This window comes from Sapajus apella, unplaced genomic scaffold (genome assembly GCF_009761245.1).
Source record: "Sapajus apella isolate SASKATOON/1434 unplaced genomic scaffold, GSC_monkey_1.0 scaffold5, whole genome shotgun sequence".
Lineage (NCBI taxonomy): Eukaryota > Metazoa > Chordata > Mammalia > Primates > Cebidae > Sapajus > Sapajus apella.
In genome coordinates this window covers 42,560,511-42,587,172 of record NW_022436945.1, presented here as the reverse complement: position 1 = coordinate 42,587,172, position 26,662 = coordinate 42,560,511, and the positions used below count along the sequence as shown (strand labels likewise).

Here is a 26,662-nt window from a genome sequence, read left to right as displayed (position 1 = left end):
CAGCCTGGCCAACATGGTGAAACTCCATCACTACAAAAAATACAAATATTAGCCGGGCATGGCGGTGGGCACCTGTAATCCCAGCTCCCCAGGAGGCTGAGGCACGAGAATCACTTGAGCCCAGGAAGTAGAGGTTGCAGTGAGCCCAAATAGGGCCATTGCACGCCAGCCTGGGTGACAGAGCAAGACTCCCTCTCTTTCTCAGCCTCCTGGGGAGCTGGGATTACATGCACTTGCATGTCAGCTAATTTTTTTGTATTTTTAGTATAGACTGGGTTTTGTCATGTTGGCCAGGCTGGTCTTGAACTCCTGGCCTCAAGTGATCCACCGGCCTCTGCCTCCCAAGGTGCTGGGATTGCAGGCGTGAGCCACCACTCCCAGCCCTAAACCTTCTTTTAAAAAGTAACCTATAAACACAAAACACAATAAACAACATAGTGATTGTATTGTAAAGGTAAAAGTACACCTACAGCGTGAATTCTTTTTTAATAGTTCCTACTTTTACATGACATGAATGGGCTCTGATGGCTTGTGATAATTTCCATGATAGCATCAAACACAGGTTCAAAGGAACCCTGTCTTACTCCTAATAAAATAATGGAATCTAGGGAATGAACAAGACTAGTTGTTAAAACCATTAGGTGGGCTGGGCGTGGTGACTCATGCCTGTAATCCTAGCACTTTGGGAGGCCAAGGTGGGCAGACCACCTGAGACTGGGAGTTTGAGACCAGCCTGACCAACATGGAGAAACCCCGTCTCTACTAAAAATATAAAATTAGCCAGGTGTGGTGGTGCATTCCTGTAATCCCAGCTACTCGAGAGGCTGAGGCAGGAGAATTGCTTGAACTGGGGAGGCAGAGGTTGCAGTGAGCTGAGATTGCATCACTGCACTTCAGCCTGGGAAATGAGAATGAAATTCCACCTCAAAAAAAATTAGGTTAAAGGTGGATAGGGAACTAACATTGAGGCATCAGGCTGACCTCACCTAAACCCACTCATCAATCTTACATCCCCACAAGTGGGAGAGCCAGAGGCATGCTCCTTACTCAAGTGTCATGCCAGAGGAAGTGCACGTTCAGCACCACCTATCAATGAGTTGCCAAAAATAATTTATTCTGAGTTGAAGCAAGCCTCTCAATCCATAACTGTGATTTGCAAGAAGTGGGGGAGCTAGAGAAACAATTTAAAAACATCACAAAGAATGAAGCAAATTCAGAATACAGGATATTTTACCAAATTGTCCTGACAAATAAATGGTGTTTCAAAAAGGGAGAGAGGACAAGGTCTATTGAAGAATAATAGAGACAAGGAGACTATGGGGGAGAAAACAAATTCTTTTCTTCCCCTTTTTAGGATCTTAGTTGAGACACTCTCTTAAAAAAAAAAAAAAAAAAAAAAAAAAAGGTTAAATTAACAAAAGAAAAACAAGCAGAAGCTTATGAACATGGGCCACCATGCGGGAGAGGTCTCCATTCAAAAGTATTTATCTCTCAAGACAGTGGCTTGGGGGCTTTGCTTAAATAGTATTTTAACAAAGAGCCATAAATGCTATACAGTGACAAGAGAAAGGAAAAAGCAGCTCTGGTCTTTTTAAAGGCAGGGAAGATAGTAAAATCTGTTCTCAGATTTCTTTGTTGCCTGCTGGTGCCTTCTCCTGCCCATCGCCCATCTGCCAGTGCTGTCTCCAGTGAGGAAGGGTTGATGTCCCACCATCAGGCAAATGGAGCCTGAGGCAGAGCATTCCTCTGCATTTTCATTGTGTTTTACTTAACAATCATCAGTATTTTGGTTTCCTTCAGGACATAACTCCCAAATACAATGTGAGGCCCTTAAGTCCTAATTTGAGCAAGTCAATTGTAAAAATACATTTTGAGACAATTAGGGAAACATGTATTTAGTGGGCATTAAAGAATTGTGGCCAGGCATGATGGCTCATGCCTGTACTCCTAGCACTTTGGGAAGCTGAGGTGGGAGGATGGTTTGAGCCCAGGAGTTCAAGACCAGCCTGAGCAACCTAGGAAAACTCCTTCTCCAGGAAAAGGGAGGGGAGGGGAAGGGGGTGAGGGAGGGGGTTGTAAATTTTGTTTGGTATTTGTGTAATTATGACATGATAATTATACTTTTATATAGGCTTTTAAAAAATCCTTAGCAATTAGAGATGCATGCTGAGGTATTTATGGGTAAAATGACATGGTGTCTGGCAGTTTCCTTAAAACAAATATGTCCTATAGGATGCCCAAAAATAGGGTTGAGGGCACCTAGATGAAACAAGAGTGCAAAAAATGTTAATTATTGACACTAGGTAATGGGTACATAGGGGTTTATTATAACATACACTATTTTGTGTATGTTAAGAAATTTCCATAATTAAAAAAATCTTTTACGTTTTCTATCTCAAATAACTTAGAAATAAAAATAATGTGCCCTCAAAGTGTGTTAAATTACTCCAAAAATGACTAGTGATGTCAAAAATGCATGTAAAAAATTAATAAAACTGTTTTCCATGAAATATGACAATAGGAATAAATATTTCTAAATTATACCATTTATTTCACTGTTACTTTTATTTTTTATTTAAATTTTTATAATACAATTATAAATAAACATGTCTATTTTAGCTCTATTTTTAAAAGTTTATATATTCAAGTTAGCAAAAACATTTAAATTCCTTATATTCAAGAATATATTGGACCGGGCACAGTGGCTCATGCCTGTAATTTCAGCACTTTAGGAGGCCGAGGTGGGCGGACTACCTGAGGTCAGGAGTTCAAGACCAGCCTGACTAACATGGGTAAACCCCGTCTCTACTAAAAATACAAAATTAGCTGGATGTCATGGTGCATGCCTGTAATCCTAGCTCTCAGGAGACTGAGACAGGAGAATTGCTTGAACCCGGGAGGTGGAAGTTGCGGTGAGCTGAGATTGCGCCATTGCACTCTGGCCTGGGCAACAAGAGCAAAACTCCGTCTCAAAAAAAAAAAAAAAAGAATATATAGTAGTCACACTTTGGCAATATCTTGTTATATCAAATTAAGCAGTTGTATTAAAATATAGACTGTCAACATTTGTTCATAGTAATTGGCCAGTCTAACTACCTCATTTCACTAGAAAAGAAACAGATACGCAGCTATGACAAAACCAAAAGTAAATTCCGTTTCCTGACTCCTAGTCCAGTGCTCTTCACAACGGAATCAAGTTTTCTCTTCTACTAAAGGTATGCTCCAATTGAAATCCCCGGTATGCAGCTGGAGCCATGACTCCTGGGCACAGCAGTGTTCAAACATTGAAATTTCTTTGGGAGCAGTAAGGAGAAGTTGACACATCCAATCCATCCTCATTGGCTGATTTTCCTGCAGTGCAAATTCCAGTATCACTCTCTGTCCCCAAAATGTTTCGCAGCCCACTCTTCCATAGAAAACAGCACCAGTGTTTCTTTCCTCCCATTTAAGGGCCTAACTGACCTATCTAGTCACTGCAGTAGTTCGCAGGCTTAGGATGAACTGATATGGCTTTTGTCATTCTTTCTATTTCATGTGCCGCTAATCAGAAGGCATTATATGGCCTTTTTTTTTGTTTTTTTGAGACAGAGTCTCACTCTGTCTCCCAGGTTGGAGTGCAGTGGTGAGATCTCAGCTCATTGCAACCTCCACCTCCCGGGTTCAAGCAATTCTTCTGCCTCAGCCTCCTAAAGAGTTGGGATTACAGGCACCCACCACCACGCCCGGCTTTTATATTTTTAGTAGAGGTGGGGTTGTGGCATGTTGCACAGACTGGTCTCGAACTCCTGACCGCCTCAAGCTCTCAAAGTGCTGGAATTACAGGTGTGAGCCACTATGCCTGGCCCTTGATAAGGCTTTGAATGCTGGTCCTTCACTATATGCCTGGAGGCAACATACTAAATCTCACAATCCTCATCTGTAAAATGGGGACACAAATAGTACTTACTTTAAAAGGTTGTCTTAAGAATAAAATGAGATTATGGCTGGGCGTATTGGCTCATGCCTGTAATCCCAGCACTTTGGGAGATGGAGATGGGTGGATCACCTGAGGTCAGGAGTTCAAGAACAGCCCGGCCAAAGTGGTGAAAGGCCATCTCTACTAAAAAACAAAAATTTAGCTGGGTGTATTGGCAGACGCCTGTAATCTCAGCTACTTGGGAGGCTGAGGCAGGAGAATCACTTGAACCCAGGAGGCGGAGGTTGCAGTGAGCTGAGATTGCACCATTTCATTCCAGCCTGGACAACAGAGCGAGACTCCATCTCAAAATAAATAAATAAAATGAGATTACATTAAATATTTCAAACACTCAATGAAAATAAGCTACTATTAATATGAGCTCAATAACTCTTGAGTGAACCTAGGAAGTGTTCAAGAATGACTTTTATGCTGACTTTACCCATTTATTTTAAGCTTTGGAATAGAGAAGGATCAAGAAAGTTAAATCCCTATCCAAGGTCATGCAGCTTATATTTCAAATGGAAAGACAGACAACAAACAAGTAAATAACTTCAGATAGTGGAAAGTGCTGGGAAGGAAATAAATGAGTGTGATGTGGCTGGTAAGGCAGAAGGAGGAGGGGCCTACTTTAGGGAGAGAATTCGGGGAAGAACCTTTCGGAGGAAATGACATGACACTAGAGCCGTGGAAAGACAAGCAGGTGCAGCATATGTGATGGTCTGGTGGGGAGAAGGGGAAATGAGGGAGAGCATTGCAGACAGAGGAAAGAGCAAGTGTCAAGGCCCTGCAGTGGAACCAAGAGACAGGCACAGCACGACAGTGGGTCAGGGTGGCCAGAGGGAAGCCAGCAGGGCAGAGCACAGCAGGATTTGTGGTCAGGCGGATCCCGGTGAGCCCTGCAGGAGTTCTGCTTTTGTTCTGAGTGCAACAGGAAGAAGCCACGGAAAGATTTTGAGCAACATGATCAACAACATCAGAACATGAAAGTTGTATTACTCCCTTTTAATGCCAGGGCTCACATTGCCTTCTGCAGCTAACACAGGGTTGGGATGACCCATCTGTGCTCCAAATCATTGCTGGAGAAGGCTGCCATCTGCTGGAAGAAAGCACGATTCAAAAGCTGTTCTTTCCTGAAGGCGACGAGGGGCTCATTCATACACTCCATTGCACGGAGGAGTACATCATTCTGTAACGTGATAGGGCTAAAATATCAAAGTGTGACAGTTCTCCGCCTTGCTCTCTGCCCTGCCTTCTAAGGAGTCTATGTTTGAATACCGAAAGGGGTACAGCTGACCTACAAAGAAAAAGCAAGCAGCAGGCCGGGCATGGGGGCTCACGCCTATAATCCTAGCACTTTGGCAGGCCGAGGTGGGCAGATCACCTGAGGTCAGGAGTTCAAGACCAGCCTGCCCCACATGGTGAAACTCTATCTCTACTAAAAACAAAAAAATTAACCAAGCATGGTGACGGGTACCTGCAATCCCAGCTACCCAGGAGGCCGAGGCAGGAGAATTGCTGGAACCTGGGAAGTGGAGTCTGCAGTGAGCCAAGACTGTACCCTACACTCCAGCCTGGGCAACAGAGTGAGACTCCAGCTCAAAAAAAATGAAAAGGCAAGCAGCACGTCTCAGAACAGAACAGACCTGGGGGAGGATTGGGACAGGAGAGGGTAAGAGAGAGGTAGACTCGAGCCTGAGAGAAATACAAAAGATATTTGCAGGGAGTGGCCATCATGATGCCAGGAACATGGGAAGAGGAATGCCTAAAGAACATTTTCGCAGGTTTGGCTGTGTTGGAAGGTGTAATTCCCTCTGAGATACTTCAGTAAGAACTACATTCCTTTTGAAGCTTTTTGAAGTAAATTTTATGCTTGTTTTAGCTGCATGACTGTGCAGTGCAGTCACATACTGGGTATGACTACATAAACCCGGCACATCCTTTGATGCGACATGTTAAGCTATCAGATCTGTTACTACCGCTTATTCCTCCTGGCTCCTGGCTAGTCACAGCTCCCTAGCCTGTGCTCCCCACTGCCTTTGCTTAGGGTCACTTGGGCAAGAGATGAGAGAGTAAGGACAGGGAGTGTGAGATGGCAGAGGCAGAAAGAGGAGAATCCTTCCATCTGGCCAAACAACAAACCTGAGACTTCTACCCAAATTAGTGCTCGAAAAGATCATGTCCCCAAGCTATGACAGGGTGAGCTGTGCCTCCTCTCACACCCATATGCCCCCACTTTTATGACTATTTTTCTCTAATACCAAATCTATTTTTCATGTCCATTTGCACCAAATTTCATTTTTGTGAAGATAACACAGGCAACTAGGCAACCATTAAGAATGCTGGGATTTTTTTTTTTTTTTTTTTGAGACGGAGTTTCACTCATGTTACCCAGGCTGGAGTGCAATGGCGCGATCTCGGCTCACTGCAACCTCCGCCTCCTGGGTTCAGGCAATTCTCCTGCCTCAGCCTCCTGAGAAGCTGGAATTACAGGCACGCACCACCATGCCCAGCTAATTTTTTGTATTTTTAGTAGAGACGGGGTTTCACCATGTTGACCAGGATGGTCTCGATCTCTTGACCTCGTGATCCACCCGCCTCGGCCTCCCAAAGTGCTGGGATTACAGGCTTGAGCCACCGCACCCGGCCAGAATGCTGGAATTTTAATTCACACTATACACTAGGATTAAACCCCAAATGGGTAAAAAAGGTTATTTATTTAATTAATTAATTTCATTTATTTGAGACAGCCTCACTCTATTCCACAGTCTCACTCTATTGCTGCAATGGTGCAATCACAGATCACTGCAGGCTCGACCCCTCAGGTTCAAGTTATCCTCCAACCGTGGCCCCTGGAGTATCTGGGACCACATGTACACGCCACCACATCCAGCCAACTTCTTCCTGGACTTCAGCTATCCTCTCATCTCAGCCTCCCAAACAGCTGGGATTACAGGCAGGCGTGAGCCACCACACCTGGCCAGATCATCAAAGAATTAAATGTTTATAAAAATGACTATGAAAGGCTGGGCACGGTGGCTCACACCTTTAATCCCAGCACTTTGGGACGCTGAGGCAGGGGGATCACTTGAGGTCAGGAGTTGGAGACCAGCCTGACCAACATGGTAAAACCCCATCTCTACTAAAAATCCAAAATTTAGCCAGGCATGTCGGCTCATGCCTGTAGTCCTAGCTACTCAGGAAGCTGAGGCAGGAGAATCGCTTGAACCAGAGAGGTGGAGGCTACAGTGAGCCGAGGCACTGCACTCCAGCCTGGGCAACAGAGGGAAACCCTGTCTCAAAAATAAAATGACCATGAAACAAAAACACATGGGTCAATTCTTTCATAACCTAGAAATAGAAAAAGGCCCTCTAATTGTGATTCAATATGGAAGCCATAATAGCAATTATTGGTAAATTTTACTATAAAAATGTAGAAACAAATGGTGGAACAAACAAAAAAACCTAAACATATGCAAAGACAAAGGGATTACCAGCAAACTGAAAAAAAAAAAGTTACACATATCCCAGATATTTGCACAACCAAACTGCCATGGCTTAGCCAGCTGGGCACCCCATAGGACACAGAAGAGTGAGGTCACTGCTAAGTAGGAGTCACTCAGTAAATGTTGAATGAAAAAAATTTTTATTGAGTAGAGGCATGGTGATATGCTAACTAAATATTGCCTAATGTTTACACTATCTTATGTAAATAGTATATCAAATATACTTAGTGTTTGTTGAGCTTTGCTAAAGGAATTAATGAAGAGACTTATTGGAATGAACAAGGAAAATCTAGAAGACAAATTGAGAAGATAGGAAGCTTTAAAGTAGTGTTTTCTAAGGCAGAGTCTGAATACTTTTATGTCCTGTAAATAAGAAAAAAACCTGTCAAACCAAAAGAAAAATAGGCAAAGGACATAAAAATATATATCAAAAAGATGCTTACTATCACTCATATAAGATAAATGCAAATTAAGACTTAATTGACAAGCTAGTTTATCAGATGTTCAAAAAGCCAAAAGTTTAACCACATACTACAATGGCAAGACTATGGAGACACAAAATGAATCGACGCCTATGGAAATAAATTTTGCTAATTCGAAACTACCAATGCATTTATCCACCAGTAATCCCATCTAAGAATTTAATCTACAGATATACTTGCATCTGTACTAAACAATATATGGGGCCGGGCGTGGTGGTTCACGCCTATAATCCCAGCACTTTGGAGGCCAAGGTGGGTGGATCACTTGAGGTCGGGAGTTCAAGACCAGCCTGACCAACATGGTAAAACTCCATCTTTAAAAAATATATATATATCAAATAAATAGAAAAAAATATATATAATATATGTACTAGTCTATGGCTATATAATAACAAGGTCCTGGAAGCAATCTGGAGTTTAAATAATGGAACATGATGTGTCTGCTTTTGTTTTATTTTTTAATTTGAGGAAACTCTGTATGTGCTCATATGGAAAGATATATTGTCCAGTGGAAAGCACAATAGAAGAACAGTATAAAGGGTGCTACCCTTTGAGTAAGAAAGGGGGAAATACACATGATGGTACAGTATTTCCTTATATAAAGGTACAAGGAACTAGTGGTTACCTGTAAAAGGTGAGAGAGAGGTTAGGAGGGGGCAGGGTGGGAATGAAACATTTCCTTTGTGAACCCAAAATATCTGAGACAGGTCTTAGATAATTTAGAAAGTTTATTTTGCCAAGGTTTAGGATGCACCGGTGACATAGCCTCAGGAAGTTCTGAGACATGTGCCCAAGGTGGTTGGGGTACAGTTTGCTTTTATAGATTTTAGGGAGTCATGAAACATTAACCAGTATGTGGAACATGTACATTGGTTGGGTCCCATAAGGCAGAACCCAAAGTAGGAGTTTCCATGTTAGAAGTAGCTAAGAGACAAAAGCTTTCATTCTTTTGAGTCCTTTTTTTTAAAATTTTTTGGTTTTTTTGAGATGGAGTCTTACTCTTTCACCCAGGCTGGATTTAGTGGTACAATCTCAGCTCACTGAAACCTCTGCCTCCTGGGTTCAAGCAATTCTCCTGCCTCAGCCTCCCAAGTAACTAGGACTAGAGGCGCACACCACCATACTCCGCTAATTTTTTGTATTTTTAGTAGGGATGGGGTTTTGCCATGTTGGCCAGGCTGGTCTCAAACTCGTGACCTCAGGTGATCCTCCTGCCTCGACCTCCCAAAGTGCTGGGATTACAGGCATGACCCACCATGCCTGGCTTCTTTGGACTTCATCAGCCTTCCACTGAATACACAGTTTAGTCTGGCTCAGTGAATCTGCATTTTTACATAAACAATAGGGAAGAGGAAGCAATCAGATATGCATTTGTCTCAGGTGAGCCTCAGAGGAACCACTTTGAATAGAATGGGGGCAAGTTTGTCCTAAAAAGTTCCCAGCTTGACTCTCCCTTTAGCTTAGTGATTTTGGGGTACCAAGATTTATTTTCCTTTCACATCTTGTATGACTTTATATTGCTTTTAGTTTTTGAACCATTTGAATGTCTTACAAACTTCAAAAAAGTTTCAAATTCTCACTCAGTATGATTTCCCCCTATACTCCCATATATGCCTGAGATCTTGTTTCTTTTAAAACATTTCCCTAACTCAAAAATCTACATTAAATACTCTGGATTATATATATCTGAGATTCAATAGTCTTCATCTCAGTCTATTTTAGATAAATTACTTTAATGAGTACTTTGGGTCTATTTTTTTCCTTAGCCTTTATTCTGTTTTAAAACAGGCTCACACTGCAATCCCAGCACTTCGGGAGGCCAAAAGTAGGTGGATCACCTGAAGTCAGGAGTTCAAGACCAGCCTGGCCAACGTGGTGAAACTTTGTCTCTACTAAAAATACAAAAATTAGGCCGGGTGCGGTGGCTCGCATCTATAATCCCAGCACTTTGGGAGGCCAAGGCAGGCAGATCACCTGAGGTCAGGAGTTCAAGACCAGACTGGCCAACATGGTGAAATCCCATCTCTAGTAAAAAATACAAAAAGTTAGCTGGGTGTGGTGGCAGGTGTCTGTAATCCCAGCTCCTCAGGAGGCTGAGGCAGAAGAATTGCTTGAATCTGGGAGGTAGAGGTTGCAGTGAGCTGAGATTGTGCCATTGCACTCCAGCCTAGGCAACAAGAGTGAAACTCTGTCTCTAAATAAATAAATAAATAAGAGGTTATTGTTGCCATTTAACTCAGAAAAATGAAGTGCCTGTCCTGTAGGATACTCCAGTCCATTTTACTTTGTGTGCTATGGATGTGTTATTGTTGTGGATGTGTTCAGCCTCCCCAACCATGTAAACAGTTCTTCAAGGAAGGAATCCATGTCTTATTCACCTACAGCTCAGTACCCACACCATGGACATAGTATGTGCTCAATAAGTTCAGCAGTGACAATGATGATTAGGTGATGATACTATTGTAAGGTGATAGAATAATAGAACCCATTCTATACATTTTTTAAATTTGGCACACAACCATATCTTAGTCATGTTTGCACCCCACAGGACACAGAAGAGTGACTTAGTAGTCACGCAATAAATGTTAGATGAAAAAACTCATATTGAGTGAGTAGAGGCATGGTGATGTGCTAATAGCTGCCTAAGGTTTACACTATTTTTTGTAAACATTATATAAATATACTTAGTGTTTGTTGAAGGAATTAATGTAAAGATTTATTGGAATTAACAAGGAAAATCTAGAAGACAAATTGAGAAGATAGAAGACTTTAAAGTAGTGTTTTCTTTCCTTTTTTTTTTTTTTTTTTTTTTTTTTTTTTGTGAGACAGAGTCTTGCTCTGTTGCCCAGGCTGGAGTACAGTGGCACAATCTTGGCTCACTGAAACCTCCGTCTCCTGGGTTCAAGTGATTCTCCTGCCTCAGCCTCCTGAGTAGCTGGGATTACAGGCCCAGCTAATTTTTGTATTTTTAGTAGAGACCACAAATGCAGACTCTGAAGCAGGGCAAGTATAGGGGTTCACCTTTTAGAGGAACAGAAAGGAAGCCAGTATGACTGAGGCTGGGTGAGCAGGAGGGTGAGTGGTGGGGGATGAGGTCAGAGAGCCCATGGAGCCTACACACTGCTGCAGGAAGCTTGGATTTATTCTAAGAGTGATGGGAAGCCACAGGAAGGACTATCAGGGAAAGATGTGATCTGATTTGTTTTTAAAATACCCACTCTGGCTGCAAGAGTCATGGGGCTACAGGGGACGACAGTAGAAGCAGGCAGACTTGTCAGGAAACTCATGCAGAAATCCAGGTGAGAAGTGACCACAATTGGAGTGAGTGTGTTCGCAGCAGAAATCAATAAATTCAGGAAGTATTCTTTTTTTTATTTATCTTTTTTTGGAGATGGAGTTGCACTCTTATTGCCCAAGCTGGAGTGCAGTGGCACAATCTCAACTCACCGCAACATCCGCCTCCCCGGTTTAAGTGATTCTTTTGCCTCAGCCTCCCAAATAGCTGGGATTGCAGGCACATGCCACCACGCCCAGCTAATTTTGTATTTTTAGTAGAGACCGGGTTTCTCCATGTTGGTCAGGCTAGTCTCAAACTCCGAACCTCAGGTGATCCACCTGCCTTGGCCTCCCAAAGTGCTGGGATTACAGGTGTAAGCCACCACGCCCCGCCAAATTCAGGAAGTATTCTTGAGGTAAAACTGATAGAACTTTCATTGGGTGCGGTGTACTTGAAGGTGAGGCAAGAAGAATGGAAGAAGCGTAGATTTTCTTTGGCTTGAGCAACTTCACGATATTGTCTCAGATGGGGAAGAATCCCAGCTACTGAAGGAAGACCAAGGCCAGAAGGGAAATCAAGATTTCTGTTTAAAAGCATAGTCCATTACTTAGTATATTCTCCGGAGTTTTTGGCTAAAAAAAAAAGTATAGTCCATTTGGGAAGCACATGATAAATTCAAATGGAGATGTCCAGTAGGCAGTTGAATATATAAGTGTCAGACTCAGAGGAGACAGAGAATATAAAAATTTAGAAGGCATTAATGCCATTTCTTACAGTTTGTACAAAAAAAAAATTAGAAGGCAGCAGCATAGAAATGCTAAACTCATGAGTGTGGTTATGACCACCTAGGGGTAAAAGTGTACACTTTTTTAAAAGGGGTCAGTATAGAGCCTGTTAGAAATCAAGAATTTAGGGAGGGCTCAGCAAAGGAGCCTGAGAAGGAGCAACTAGTCAGGTGAATGCTAAACCAGGAGACTGTGGTGTCATGGAGGCCACGAGAAGGAAGTAGTCAGTTGTGTTAAATGCTGCCAAGAGGTCTAATGAGATAATAATACTAACACATTGGCTGGGCATGGTGGTGCACACCTGTAATCCCAGCACTTTGGGAGGCTGATGCAGGTGGATTACCTAAGATCAAGAGTTCGAGACCAACCTGGCCAACATGGTGAAACCCCATGTCTACTAAAAATACAAAAATTAGCCAGGCATGGTGGCGCGTGCCTATAATCCCAGCTACTCAGGAGGCTGAGACAGGAGAATCACTTGAACCCAGGAGGTGCAGGTTTCAGTGAGCTAAGATCGTGCCACTACACTCCAGCCTGGGCAACAGAGCAAGACTCAACTCCATCTCAAAATAATAATAATAAACACTACAACACTATTACTACTACTACTACTAGTAGCTAACATCTACGGAGCACTTACTATGTACCACATCTGCTCTAAGAGCTTTATGGGTATTAATTCTGAATCGTTTTGACAATGCTAAGGATAGAGAAGAAACCATTGGATTTGGTAACACAGAGTTCAAAGAGATCTTTCATTCAACAATAATGCCTGACTTGTTCCACGCAAGCTTGAGGCACTGAGGATGGAAGACAAAAGTCCTTCCTTCTTAAGAGCTTAATGTAAACAATTAAACACATAGATATATCATACAGTCAGAGAAGTGTCTCAAAGAAAATAAGCAGGCCAAATAATGGTCTTTTTGGTACCCCATGAAAAGGAAATGACAAGTATTTGAAGGAAGAGTGCCCTGGCAGAGGAAAAAGCAAGTGAAATGATCCTGACCTCAGAGCAAGGATGCCCATGTGCGTGCAGAGCAAAAACCCACAGGAGAGTGGTAGAATATGATGTCATGGACATCAGGTCAAGTTCAAGGTGAGGTTAGTGAGCGGCTCAGATCAAGTGGGACCTAGTAGGCCTGCTGAGGACTTTAGAGCAGGAGTCCTCAACCCCCAGCCTGTGGACTGGTTCCGTGCATGGCCCATTAGGAACCCAGCTGCACAGCAGGAGGCGAGTGGCAGGAGAGCAAGCATTACAGTCTGAACTCCGCCTCTTGACAGATCAGTGGTGGCATTAGATACTCACAGCCAACACACGCTCTACTGTGAACTGCGCATGCGCATGTGAGGGATCTAGGTTGTGGGCTCCTTATGAAAATCCAACTAATGCCTGATAGATCAATCTGAGGTGGGGCAGTTCCCCCAACCCCAAGAAAAAACTGTCTTCCACAAACGCATCCCTGGTGCCAAAAATGTTGGGGATCCCTGCCTTAGAGTACATACAACCTGAGGTGAGAACCCACGCTGGAAGGCTGAGAGTGTAGGGCTGAAGGCCCACAGGGTTGTGGGGTATCCTTTATGCTGTGCTGAGGCACAGGATCCGAGAAATAAAGAGACTGGACACAGAAGTACAAGGAAAACACAGCTGGGCTCCGGGGGCCATGCCACCTATACGCGGAGTCAGGCAAGGCCCCAAGTGTCCAGAAGCGTGTGCAATTATTGTGCATAGGTTAGGGGCAGGGCAGTGAGTGAAATCATCTTTAAGGATAGTAATAGGGTCGTGAGCAATAAAACAAGGGGTCCACCCCCATTAGGTCATCTAGGCGAGGGGGTGGACAGTGCGCGGCAAGGGGTCCATTCCCATTAGGTCATCGTGGCAAGGGCCATGTGCAGTAAGGGGTCCACCCCTATTAGGTCACTGAGGCATGGAGGTGGGCTGTGCACAGTGAGGAGGGTGCAGTGTGCAATACCTCTATCTATGGGCAAGCTACTAAGAAGATTTATAGGAGTATGCTTTAAGTCACATAGCAGTGACAGAGCTGTCAGGGTCTACGCCACCTGCTGGCAGCTTCCAATGAGTTCTATAGGGAAATGCTTTTCGAGCAGCACAGTAACAAGAGCTGATAAAGTTCACAGTCACCAAGGTGCAATTATCCGGACGGGTTTTGAGCCCTCGATGCTCGAGGGATTACCGGTCTGAGGACAGCCTTCCACAAGAACTAGAGCAAGGTCCTACAACTCCTTTATCAGGAGGAGTGACTCTTGCCTCAAGCCTGCCATACAGCGGGTATCTTTATGATACTGAACGCTGCCACCTGGGCCATGGATTCTTGTCCTGGCATAACTGTCTTTCCCTTAAATCATAGTCTGTACTGTGTCTGCTCCAGACATTCCTCTAACTATAAGCTGCTTATTCCTTAATTCATGCTCTGTACTGTGTCTACTCTAGGCATTCCTCCGATTATGAACTAAAATATAGTTATATATATCCACTAAGATATAACTTATTAGCAACTAAGATATAGTTTATATATATATATATACACACACACACACACACATATATATGTAAATCACTGAGTGGTAAGATATTCTTTAGGCACTCATTCTATGAACTAACATATGATTATATATATAGGATTATATAAAGGGAAATAACTAAGTAGTAACACTATAAACTGAAATATTCTCCAAGCCCTAATTCTATACACTAATATATGATTATATAAAGGATTATATAAAATGAAATAACTGATTAGTAACACTGTAAACACTGTAAACACTGTAAAACCCCATTTTTTGGGGTACAATGAACCGGGGATAGTGCGAGACAAGAACCCAGCCGGAGGCTACTGCAGTGGACCAGGCAAGAGATGATATTGGCTTATAAAGGTGATGACATTTTAAATGTTAAGAAACGGCCATAGTTAGGACACAGCTCAAAGTCACAATTTGCTAATAGTTTAAAGTCTGGGTGTAAGAGAAAAGCAGGCATCAAGAATGATGCCAAGGTTTTGGGCACCTGGATAAATAAATGGCAGTGCCATTTGTGGAAATGGGAAACAATGAGGGAAGGGCACATTTGGCTGCTTCGGTAAGAGTTCAGTGGTGGGCACGTTATGGGTATTAACTCTGAATCTTTTTGACAATGCTAAGGATAGAGAAGAAACCATTGGATTTGGTAATCAAATGTAATCCAATTTACAGGCTAAATTGATATTCAAGCAGGGATGATAAATCAACAACTTGTTATGAAACTCGAGTTTAGGGGAAAAACTGAGGTTAGAGATAATTTGGGAAGTTACCAGGATATAGTTAAGGCCATGGAACTGATGACCTCACACAGGGAATAAGGAAAGTTCTAGAAGAATCTGAGAGGACTAAGCCCTTGGTCACTTCAACCTAAAGGCTAGGAAGAGGAGAATTCAGCAAAGGAAACTGACTAAGAACAATCAGTGAGGTAGGACAATGGAGGTAGAGGCATCCCAGAAGTCATGTAAAGAAAGACTTCTAAGAAAATAAGAGGTGAATGTGTCAGATGAGTAAGATGAAAATGAAGAATTAGCCATTGACTCTTACAAGGCACAGACCATTGTGACTTCAACAAAAGCCACTGCAGCTAAATGGAGGGGATGAAAGCTTAATTTAAGTGGTTCTTAAGGGGGAAAAAGGGGGAAAGAGGACATGGAAACAATGACTTACAGGTGATTCAAACGATAAATTTTTCCTCTAAAGCAGAGCAAAGAAATCCTGGTACCTGGGTAGGCACATGGGGTTCAGGGAAGGTTTGGGTTTTTTTTGTTTGTTTGTTTGTTTTTTAAGATAAGAGTTACTGTGGATTTTGTTGTTGCTGTTGTTTGGTTAGTTGGATTTTGTTTTTGTTTTTGAGACAAGGTCCTGTTCTGTTGCCCAGGTTGGAATGCAGTGGCATGATCATATCTCGCTGTAGCCTTGAACTGCTGAGCCTGAGGTAATCCTCCTGCCTCAGTCTACAGTAGCCGGGACTACAGGTTTATTTTGCTGTGGTGGTGGTGGTGGGTTTTTTTTTCTCTTTTTCTTTTTTTTTTTTTTTTTTTTTTTTTAGAAACGAGGTCTCACTATGTTGCTCAGGCTGGTTTTGAATTCCAGCCTCAACTAATCCTTCTACCTTGGCCTCGCAAAGTGCTGGGATTACAGGTGTGACCCACCACGCCCAGTCCATTGCACATGTTTGTATGCCGATGGGAATGATCCAGTAGAGGAGAATACAATGATGCGGGAGAGAGGCTAATTTTAGGAGCAAAGAGCTTAAAGAAGTTAGAGAGAATTGACAAGGATCTAGAAATAGAAATTCCATTTGACCCAACAATCTCATTACTGGGCATATACCCAAAGGATTATAAATCATTGTATTATAAAGACACATGCACACGTATGTTCAATGTAGCACTGTTTACAATAGCAAAGACCTGGAACCAACCCAAATGCCCATCAATGATAGACTGGACAAAGAAAATGTGGCACATATACACCATGGAATACTACACAGCCATAAAAAATGATGAATTCGTGTCCTTTGTAGTGACATGGATGAATCTGGAAACCATCATTCTCAGCAAACTAACCAAGAACAGAAAATCAAACACCGTATGTTCTCATTCACAGGTGGGTGTTGAACAATGAGAACACATGGACACAGGGAGGGGAGCATCACACACTGGGGTCTGTTGTGGGAGCCAGGGGAGAGACAGCAGGGAGTGGGGAGAGTGGGGAGGAATAACATGGGGAGAAATACCAGATATAGGTGATGGGGGGATGGAGGCAGCAAACCACCTGCCATGTATGTACCTATGCAACAATCCTGCATGATCTGCACATGAACCCCAGAACCTAAAGTGCAATTTAAAAAAAGAAGAAGAAAAAAAGACAGAATTGAAATCCAACATACAGATTGAGGGAGTGGCCTTTAATAGGAGCGAGGACAGTTCATCCATTATTAACAGGAAAAAAGTAGAGTACATATATATAGATGCTGGTAGTTTGGCAGATTTCATGGTGGAAAGATATGAAGCTCTTTCAGAATTCTATTCTCAGTGAAGAAAAAAAGTGAAATCACCAGCTAAGAGCAAGGAGGAAAGGATGCAGAAGGTTTGAGGAAAGAGCACTCACCATAATTTCTGGGACAGCTGGAAAATGAACTGACTGGGGAAATACAGTATGACTGGCAAGCAGCACTGAGAGCCCACATGAAGTTCAAGGGCATGGATTTAAAGGTCGGTTAGCATACTTGGCATAGTTGTTTGCCTGACTCTTGCCATTATCTGTTATTCCAAGTGCAGGCAAGAATTGGATTTAACAAGGCAAGAATGACAGAAGGAGAGAGGATCAAGGGAGTGATTCCATTGTTAGTCCATGGAATATAAGGTGAGGAGAGACAGCAGGACATAAGATAGTGATATATAATGAAAAGTTAGTAGGATCAGTGGATTAGAAGTCCCTCTGAAGCTGAAAATTTGATGGGGGTTCATAGAGGAGTGAGCTGGAAAGCTAAGACATGGTTAGAGATTAGAGTGCTTGAAATATTCTGGAAATGGTACAGCAATTAACAATGGCTTTGATAGTGGGTGCCTATGATGGGGTGAAGGACAAGATCTTTCCAAGTGATGAGGTCGAAGAACCGATAAGCAAACCGGATCATCCAAGTGGATCTGAAATCTCCATGCATGATGATAGGAGTGGCAGCATAGAGAAAAGCAATAAACTAGAGCAGTTTTGGGAGAATGGAGAAAAGAAGCCTAACCAAATGTGTTGAGAATGAGGGGTGAATAAGTTGAGTCAGTGAGTGGAGGCAACTCTTTTAACAAGATTTGCAGTGAAGTGCAGCAGAGTGGTGGTGGTAATGCTGATGGAAGGGGAGTGTCTGAAAAAGACATGGGGTCAAGAGTTATTTCAAGATGGAAGATTCTAGAGTATGTATGTGCTCATGGAACTGATTAATTAGAAAGGGAGAAATTAATGTTGTAGGAGAGAGACAGGATAACTGCAGGAAGAAAATTCTTCAGGAGATAAGAGAGTGGTATCTATAGCCTAAGTGAAGGATTTTGCTTTTTATTTATTTATTTTTTTTTAAAAAAGCACAGTTCTTCCCTGAAATATGAGAAAAGGCAGAATTCCTGGGTACAGATGCGGGTAAAACAATAGATCCACGGTAAGAAAATAAGGGATTTCATGACTGATCACTTCTATTTTCTCAATAAAGAATGTGGAAAAGTCTTCAATTGAGGTAGGGGTCAAAGGTGTGAAGTTTAGAGGAGAGTAAAGAAGGCAGTTAGTCATCACTTCAGAGACTGGGAAAACTAACCTACTCAGGGAATAAAGTGAGCTGAAACTGAAATAAACCAGATGTTATGACTGTGCCATTTTGCACAGCAAGAGTCAACTGCTGAGGTGTAGGAAGGGAGTAGATGGATGGCTGGCTTTAACCAGGGTTGGGGGTTTTGTCAGAAGTATGGTGAATAACCAGAGAGCCAGTGGAGTGGTGGAAGACGTAAGGAAGCAATTGCGATGGCAGACCATGGAATCGAGGCTGGGTAAGAAGGAGTCAGAACATGAGATAAAAATTGGTCTCCCAAAAGACTGGCCGCCTAATGAGGGCAAATAATTGTTTTGGGTTGGGTCATTAGTGAGGGGTCATAAAAGAGCTGGTGGGGTCAGAGCAAGGATGTTTATACCCAAGTCCCATCTGCTCTGTTATCTTGTGAATGTGGTGAGGATTGAGCATATCCTGAGCACTTTGTAGATGCATACTCTTCGAATACTTGCTCAATGAATGTTTTCCACATGCGACCACACGCCAAACACTGACGAAAATATTCTCCCTTCAAGGATCACTCCCTTGAGTTGAGGAGAAAGACGAATGGTGAAATACAAGATCTCAAGTGCTCTAATAAGGGTTATATTCTAAGTGTGACCCAGGGGGTTGCAATGACTAACTGTAGAGGCGAATAAAGAAAGGCTTCAAAAGGAGATGACGATAGCTCACCAGGTGGCAGTGGAAGAGAGTATGTTTCCCTCATTATCAGCGTATCAATTTCCCATCCGAGTCCCTTGAAACCCAAGGACTGATGGTTGTGAAGCCACAGGCAAATGACACGAGTTCCTTTCAATAAGGCAAGCTCTTGCATGCAAACCTCCACCTTAGGACCCCCGTTCTAGATGGGGCGTGGTTGCTCAGTGCGTAGGGAATGAAGGAAGGGAGGAGCAGGGGAGGAGACGTGGGAAGGGGAACACCTACCGCCCAGGAAAGACAGCTGAGGAGGCCGTGGCGGCACTCTGGTGATCAGAGATGGAGAGGTCATTGCTGCGGCGCTGGGAAGCAACACGGTTTCCTTGGCCTCGCAGAGCTTGCGGGGCTCACGGGTTTTGCGGGCCTGGCGGGACTCACGGGCCTTGAGGAGTTTGGGGGCTGCACGGGGCTCATGGAGTTCGTAGGGTGCACAGGAATCCCGGGGCTCGTGGGGCGCATAAGGCGCGTGGGGCTCAAAGGACTCGTAGGGTTCATCACATTGCTCGGAGTCGTCTGGCTGGTCTTGTTCCCTGATCTTCTCGGGCTCCTCGCCATTCTCGGGTTCCTCGGCATTCTCGTACTCCCCAAGGTCGCTGTGAGTGTCGAGAATCCTGAGCACAATGGGCTTCTGGACTTCAGAGCAAGTAGGTATTTCTGTTGAGTCCTGCCCATCGATCACCTCGGACGGCGGAGACGAACCTAGAAACTCTTGGTTCTCCATTCACGCCAGAAGATTCTGTCGCACGCGGCGTTCACCCTCCCGGCTGGCTGCCCAGGCGCAGTTTGCTTCCCAAGCGCTGCTACCGGGATGCCAGGGCAGTCTGCGCCAGTCCGCGCCCAGCCCCACCCCGAGCCCCGCCCCAGCCCCCACACAGCCCCCCCCCGTCCCACCCCCCCGAGCCCCGCCCCAGTCTCACTCCCCCCCGAGCCCCGCCCTAGCCCCACACAGCCCCGCCCCAGCCCCGCCCCGATCCCAACCCCCCGAACAGCCCCGCCCCTGCGGGACTCAGCCCCACCTCACGCCGTCTTCCTACGCGTTGTGGTTGCCAAGTGGGCGCATCCGGGCGGAGAAAAGCCAGAGGCGCGTCGGTGGAGATAGGAGACGAGATCCTGACCCTGCTGCCCGTGTTCAGGGCGAGGATTCTCGCCTGCTGTCTTTCGCCGAGGCCCTGAGGTAGAACATGTCAGTTTCTAATGTAGTTAGGGGGCCCCTCAGACCCCAGAGCCAATCTATATAGAGACTGTGCCCAGAGGTTCACGGACACAATCTCTATACAGGTTTTTGTCCCCTAATCATGCTGGGAGAGGACGCCGAGACTGATAATATTCTAAGACCCTCAATCACTACCGCTGATTTCCATCAATTTCTAGTTAAATACACAGGAATCAGGATGGAGCGGGGGAGCGGGAGCCGAGGGGTGCGAGGGAGGTGGAGGCACCAGTGCGACATTTGACATATGCTTACATTCAAGAAGAGTCTCAAAGTTGGATATTTTACTTATCTCCACATGAAGTTCTACACACAGTCACAGAGAAACACTGACTGGATTAAAAGAAAATTATATTCATCTACAACTTGTGTCTCATACAGTACTCACTATCTACTGAAGTATGCTATAAACTACTTTTCATACAGGGCTGTAATTATCTTGTGAACAGTATAACTGTGCGCTGTGTTCTGTGGGTGCGTCCATTAATTTGGTAACTGTGGTATCTTTTAAATATACCACAATTTTTGTAACCCTGTTTTCGGCATTCCCTCTTGTCACTTACTATACCAAGAGACTTTAAAAACTTAGGAGGCCTGGCCCTCTCTCAATCTTGAGGAGTGCTTTCAGCTGATTTTCATGGCGGTGACAGTGTGGTAGAGGGGAATAGAAGTGGTGGAGTTTATTTTCAAGGGAAGGGACTAGAGGTGTTAAGGAATAAGTTGTCTGTTGAAGTATTTAGTAAACCCAAGTACCCCTTTTGCTCATTGCTGGGTATTCCTTGTATGTACTTAATCTTATAGATGCTAAGAAAAGTTAGAAAAGAAATATTTTGGATTGCGAATGTTATCTGGAATGGAACTAGGAGATTCATTCTAGCATATGTGTATGTGAATCAGGAAATCTCCTTCAACCTCACTTTGACATAGATGTGTGTAATAATGTATGGAAATTCAAAAAATATCCCCCAAAACTTGGAAGGAGAAATAAAGCTACTTCTCAGAGAGTTTTAACTCAACCTGTAAATGCATCAGGGAGGAGTTATGCAAATCCACCTTTAATCAGTAAAACTAGTCCATGACTAAGTGAAATGTCTTCAAAAGTCCAAAGAACGTGTCAATTGAAAGACGGGGATTCAGCCCACAGTGGACATACAGAGAGTCATAGAGGCTGTACCCTTTCAAAAACTACAGAAAGGAGGGCATCTAAGCCAACGCACTGCAATTGTTACAGCCTGTCTTTTAGGCCCACTTGCTATGAATGTGGTGCCACTATACATCAAAATATTCATGCTCAGCTTCCTTTCCTTTTTATTTGAGACAGGATCTGGCTCTGCTGTCCAGGCTGGGGTACAGTGACATGATCTTGACTCACTGCAACTTCTGCCTCTTGAGCTCATACAATTCTCCTACCTCAGCCTCTGGAGTAACTGGGATTACAGGTACATGCAACCATGCCTGACTAATTTTTTGTATTTTTTGTAGAGACAGGGTTTTGCCATATTGCCCAGGCTAGACTCAAACTCCTGAGCTCAAGTGATCCACTCACCTTGGCCTCCCAAAGTGCTAGGATTACAGGTATGAACCACTGCACCCTGCCCAGGCGACTTTCTGACGTGACTCAGCTTCTCAAGGAGTCTGCTTATTGGGAAAGATTAGTAATGATCACACAGAAAGAATTCTTGTCCATGTCTGTCTTAGTTCATTTTATGTTGCCATAATAGAAAACCTGAGACTCGTAATTTATAAAGAACTTATTTCTCATAGTTCTGGAGGCTGGAGACTCCAAGCACATGGCCCTGGCATCTGGTGAGTCTTTCTTGATGCATGGTAACATGGTGGAAGGGAAAATAGGTATGAAAGACAGAGAGGCACCAGGGGCCGGACTCACTTTATAACAACCCACTGCTATCATAATGACGTCATGGTAATGTCACAGTGGGCCTCCCAGGCCCTTCATCTGGATTCTACAATGGCCTCTGAACTGGTGGAACTTCTGACTTTTACCTTTGATCACCTCCAATCATGACACTCCATACCATTTTTTAAAATCCTCAAGCTTTGCATTATGAGGTGTCCCATACTCTGGTCCTTTTCTCTTCTCTGGTCTACTTTGAGCCACTCCACGTTACTGTTTACATTCCGACCTCCCTGCTCTTTTCTAAAGTGTCAAGCTTTTTCCCATTTTGATCTCTTCTCACACCTGTTCCTACTGCCTGGAACCCATTTCTTGCCACTCTTTACATACTGTCTCTTTTCTATCCTTTAGGATTCAGCTTAAATATTACCCACTCAAAGAGGTCTTTCCAGGCCATCTTAATTTTTTTGTTTGTTTGTTTGAGATCCAGGCTGGAGTACATTGGCACCGTCTCGGCTCACTGCAACCTCCACCTCCGGGGTTCAAGCTATTCTCCTGCCTCAGCCTCCTGAGTAACTGGGATTACAGATGCCTGCCACCACACCCAGCTAATTTTTGTACTTTTAGCATAGGCAGGGTTTCACTATGTTGGCTAGACTGGATTCAAACTCCTGACCTCAGGTGATCCGCCTACCTCAGCCTCCCAAAGTGCTGGGATTACAGGTGTGAGCCACCATGCCCGGCCTTCCAGGCCATATTAATTTTTAAAATGTTCCCACCATTATTTTCTATTTCAGCTCCTTGCCACAACATAATTTGTACTTATTTCATCTGTTTGTTTATTTTTGTGTATTTCCCCATCTACAATGTAAGCTCTCTGTCCTGGTCACTGGTATATTCCCTGTGCCAAGCACAGTGAATGACTGTGAATAGCTGTCATTATTTTGTTTTCCTGACTAGAATCCCTTCCCTCTTCATCTGAAGGCAGAACCCTCCCACCTCCCTTCCACAGGGAACTCATTCAGTATAGTTTAAGGAGCTGATCCTTCCTTCTAACCCAGGCCTGACCAATCCAGCCACAGTAATTGGTTCAGGGATGAATATGCAACCCCAGAAGAGCCAATTGGTATCCTTCCAAGAGGTTTAATGGATGGATGCTCAGAAAGGGAGGGTCCATGTTACGCTGGGATCATGAGCTGTAAGAATGGCTTGTGTTGACAGCAGTTATCTTGCTACTCCAAGGAGGGAATCTGAGAATCAAACTAAGCAGAGGTTGGCGGGGCCAGGACATGGAGAAACAGTCTTATCTTTGAACTCCTGAACTCCTAAATCCACCCATGTCCAGATTTTCCAGGATGATGAGGAAAAAAAAATTATTTCCTTTTGGGGCACACACAAATTTGAGTTGAAATTCCATTAAAAAAATAATTTTGTAGAGACAGGGTCTTTCTATGTTGCCCAGGTTGCTCTCTACCTCCTGACCTGCAGTGGTCCTCCTGCCTCTGCTCCCCAAAGTGCTGGGATTACAGGCCTGAGCCAGTGTGCCCAGTTGTTGTTGTTGTTGTTTGTTTATTTTTATTTTTAGAAAAAAAAAAAGGGCCGGAGAGCGCCCGCGGGTCTCAAACCACACAGAGTGACTGTTTTCAACCACAGAAAGCATTGTCGAAGTAACCGCTGAGCTAAAGCTAGCCCTGTTTTTTTTTTTTTTTTTTTTTTTTTTTAGACAAGGTCTTATTCTATCACCCAAGCTGAAGTGCAGTAATGCAATCATTGCTCATTGCAGCCTTGACTTTCCCAGGCTCAAATGATCCTCCCACCTTAGCCTCCCGAGCAGCTGGGACTACTGGCATGTGCCGTCACATCTGGCTGGTCTTTTGTTTGTCTCTTTGTTTCCAGTTTGTGTTTTTTGAAGAGACAGGGTTTTGTCAAGTTGCCCAGGCTGGTCTCAAACTCCTGGGCTCAAGTGATCCGCCTACCTTGGCCTCCCAAAGTGCTGGGATTACAGGCATGATCCACTGCACCCAGCCTGAATTTCCATTATTTTTAACTGAAAGAGTTCTGGCACATCATCTGGTATGTGGTGCTTCCAAAATGTTTACTGAATGAAAAGGCATGTCCACTCTTGGTGTGCTAACTAAACCCACTTTCTGACATGAATCAACTTCTCAAGCACAGAAGGCTTGTAAGCCTGGAAGGCTGGCAACAAACACCAGGTTGTGGTAAATTCTCCAAGGTAGTATGCCACCCCAATAGGTCCATTGGGCAGAATACCCGCCAGGCAGCCTCTCTGACGATACACCAACCTGTCTTGGTTGTCTGGTGCCACTTCTAAGCGCTATTTCTGTTAGAAACCCCCATGACACAAACCCTCGTCATTAGCCTGAGAGCATCTCAAGTACGGAAGCCCTGCTTTGTTCATCCTGTTGTCAAGCAATGACTGCCACGTTGGCACTTCATAGCTGTCCACTGAAGGAAAAACTCCAAACACAACACATGTTGCCAAAATGCAGAATCTGAAGTCAGAATCTGAGAATAAAAAGACCAAACAGGGAAGAACAGAGATATTGTTCCCCATCCTGAAAGTTTTTGGTATTATCTTTGAAATAAGCATCCAGAAACTTGTCTGTGTCTCTGATAACCTTAGAAATCCTAGGGAAGACACAAGCACATAGAATCAGAGTTTAGGGCTGGAAGTGGTCTGCATCTCACTTGATCTTTTTATAAGGACAAGACCAAGACAGCCAAGGAATTTGTCCAGGGGTCCATTTGCAGTAATCCTTGGGGCAGAAGCTAAAATCCAACATTTTTGACAATTCCCAATCATTATGTGATCCACCCTCCATAGGCCAAACAAGAAGAAAGTTTTTGGGTATTTTTTTGTTTTTGTTTTTGTTTTTTTTGAGACAGAGTCTTGCTCTGTCACCCAGGCTGGAGTGCAGTGGTGTGATCTCAGCTCACTGAAACCTCCACCTCCCTGTTTCAAGCAATTCCCCTGCCTCAGCCTCCCAAGTAGCTAGGATTGCAGCTACCTATCACTAAACCTGGCTAATTTTTTTGTATTTTTAGAAGAGCTGGGTTTCACCATGTTGGCCAGGCTGGTATCAAACTCCTGACCTCGTGATCCATGTGCCTTGGCCTCCCAAAGTACTGGGATTACAGGTGTGAGCCACCACGCCTGATCCCACATTTGTATTATTTCACCACAGATTCCAAATTTTAAAAGGAAGGCTTTATAGAGCAAACTCTCTTTCCAATTTTTTTTGAAACCAAAGCAAGGCACTATAGTTACAAGTTGGATTTACAGAGTGTCTGCAAAGAAATATAGTTATCCACTCTTTCTAGTGAAGAAAGTTTGTCTATATAAAAGCAAAATGTTAAGAATTTAAAAAGCAGATCCCCACAATGTTCCTCATCCAGTCTAACAGGCTCCTGGAAAAGAAGCCCTTCCTAACTCTTTCTGAATGCTGTTAATGTTTATTTCTCTGTGGGTTTGATAGAGTTCACTTTCTTATTGTCCTACCCTGATATTTCTTTCCTATAGTGTTAAACAGATCCACTTAAAGGAAAAGCACCTGGTGTTTTACTTGGAAATAGAAAACATACTAAAATATATTCAAGGCCAGGTGCAGTGGCTCACTCCTGTAATCCCAGCACTTTAGGAGACAGAGGCGGGCAGATCGCCTGAGCTCAGGAATCCGAGACAAGCCCAGGCCACATAGCAAAACTCTGTCTCTACTAAAAATAGAAAAATTAGCTAGGCATGGTGGTGCACACCTCTAGTCCCAGCTACTTGTGAGGCTGAGGTTGGAGGATCACCTGAGCCTGGGAATTCAAAGTTTCAGTGAGCTGAGATTATACCACTGCACTCCAGCCTGGGTGACAGAGTGAGACTCTATCTCAAAAAAAAAAGTCATATAAATTTTACACCATTGAAAAACAATAAATGGAACAAATGCTTGCTAATGTTCATTTTACTTTTGTTCATTTAAAATCTCAATCCCCCCAATATAATGTTTTACAAATATCTTTAATGTTCAAAATCCAAATACAGAAGCTGTTAAAATATTAGCATTATCTTTATATAGCTGTCCTTTGGGATTCTCAGGGAGATTGGTCCTGATAGAAAATGGCATAGTATTTACATATAACCTACACACATCTAACCGTGTAATTTATTATTTATTTTTTTTGAAACCGATTCTCACTCTGTTGCCCAGGCTGGAGTGCAGCAGTGTGATCTCAGCTCACCACAATCTCCACCTCCCGGGTTCAAGCAATTCTGCCTCAGCCTCCTGAGTAGCTGGGATTACAGGCGTGCACTACCATACCTGGCTTAGTTTTGTATTTTTATTAGAGACGGGTTTTCACAATGTTGATCAGGTTGGTCTCGAACTCCTGACCTTGTGATCTGCCCACCTCGGCCTCCCAAAGTGCTGGGATTACAAGGTGTGAGCCCCTGCACCCTGCCTCTACCCGTGTATTTTAAATCATCTTTAGATTACTTATAATACCTAATACAATGTAAATACTATGTAAACAGTTGTTAC

At 43.7% G+C, this 26,662-nt stretch overlaps 1 protein-coding gene across 2 annotated transcripts in view; it reads right to left on the bottom strand.

Annotated features, from left to right (window-relative positions):
- The window catches only part of THEGL (theg spermatid protein like), a 65,141-nt gene extending 45,277 nt beyond the window's left edge, over positions 1-19,864 (bottom strand). For both annotated transcript variants that reach the window (XM_032274293.1, XM_032274294.1), the window contains exon 1: positions 19,279-19,864. In XM_032274293.1, the coding sequence (XP_032130184.1) occupies positions 19,279-19,771 (493 nt within the window). In that variant the 5' untranslated portion in view covers positions 19,772-19,864. The remainder of the gene's footprint in view (positions 1-19,278) is intronic.
- Between the last annotated feature and the right edge of the window lie 6,798 nt (positions 19,865-26,662).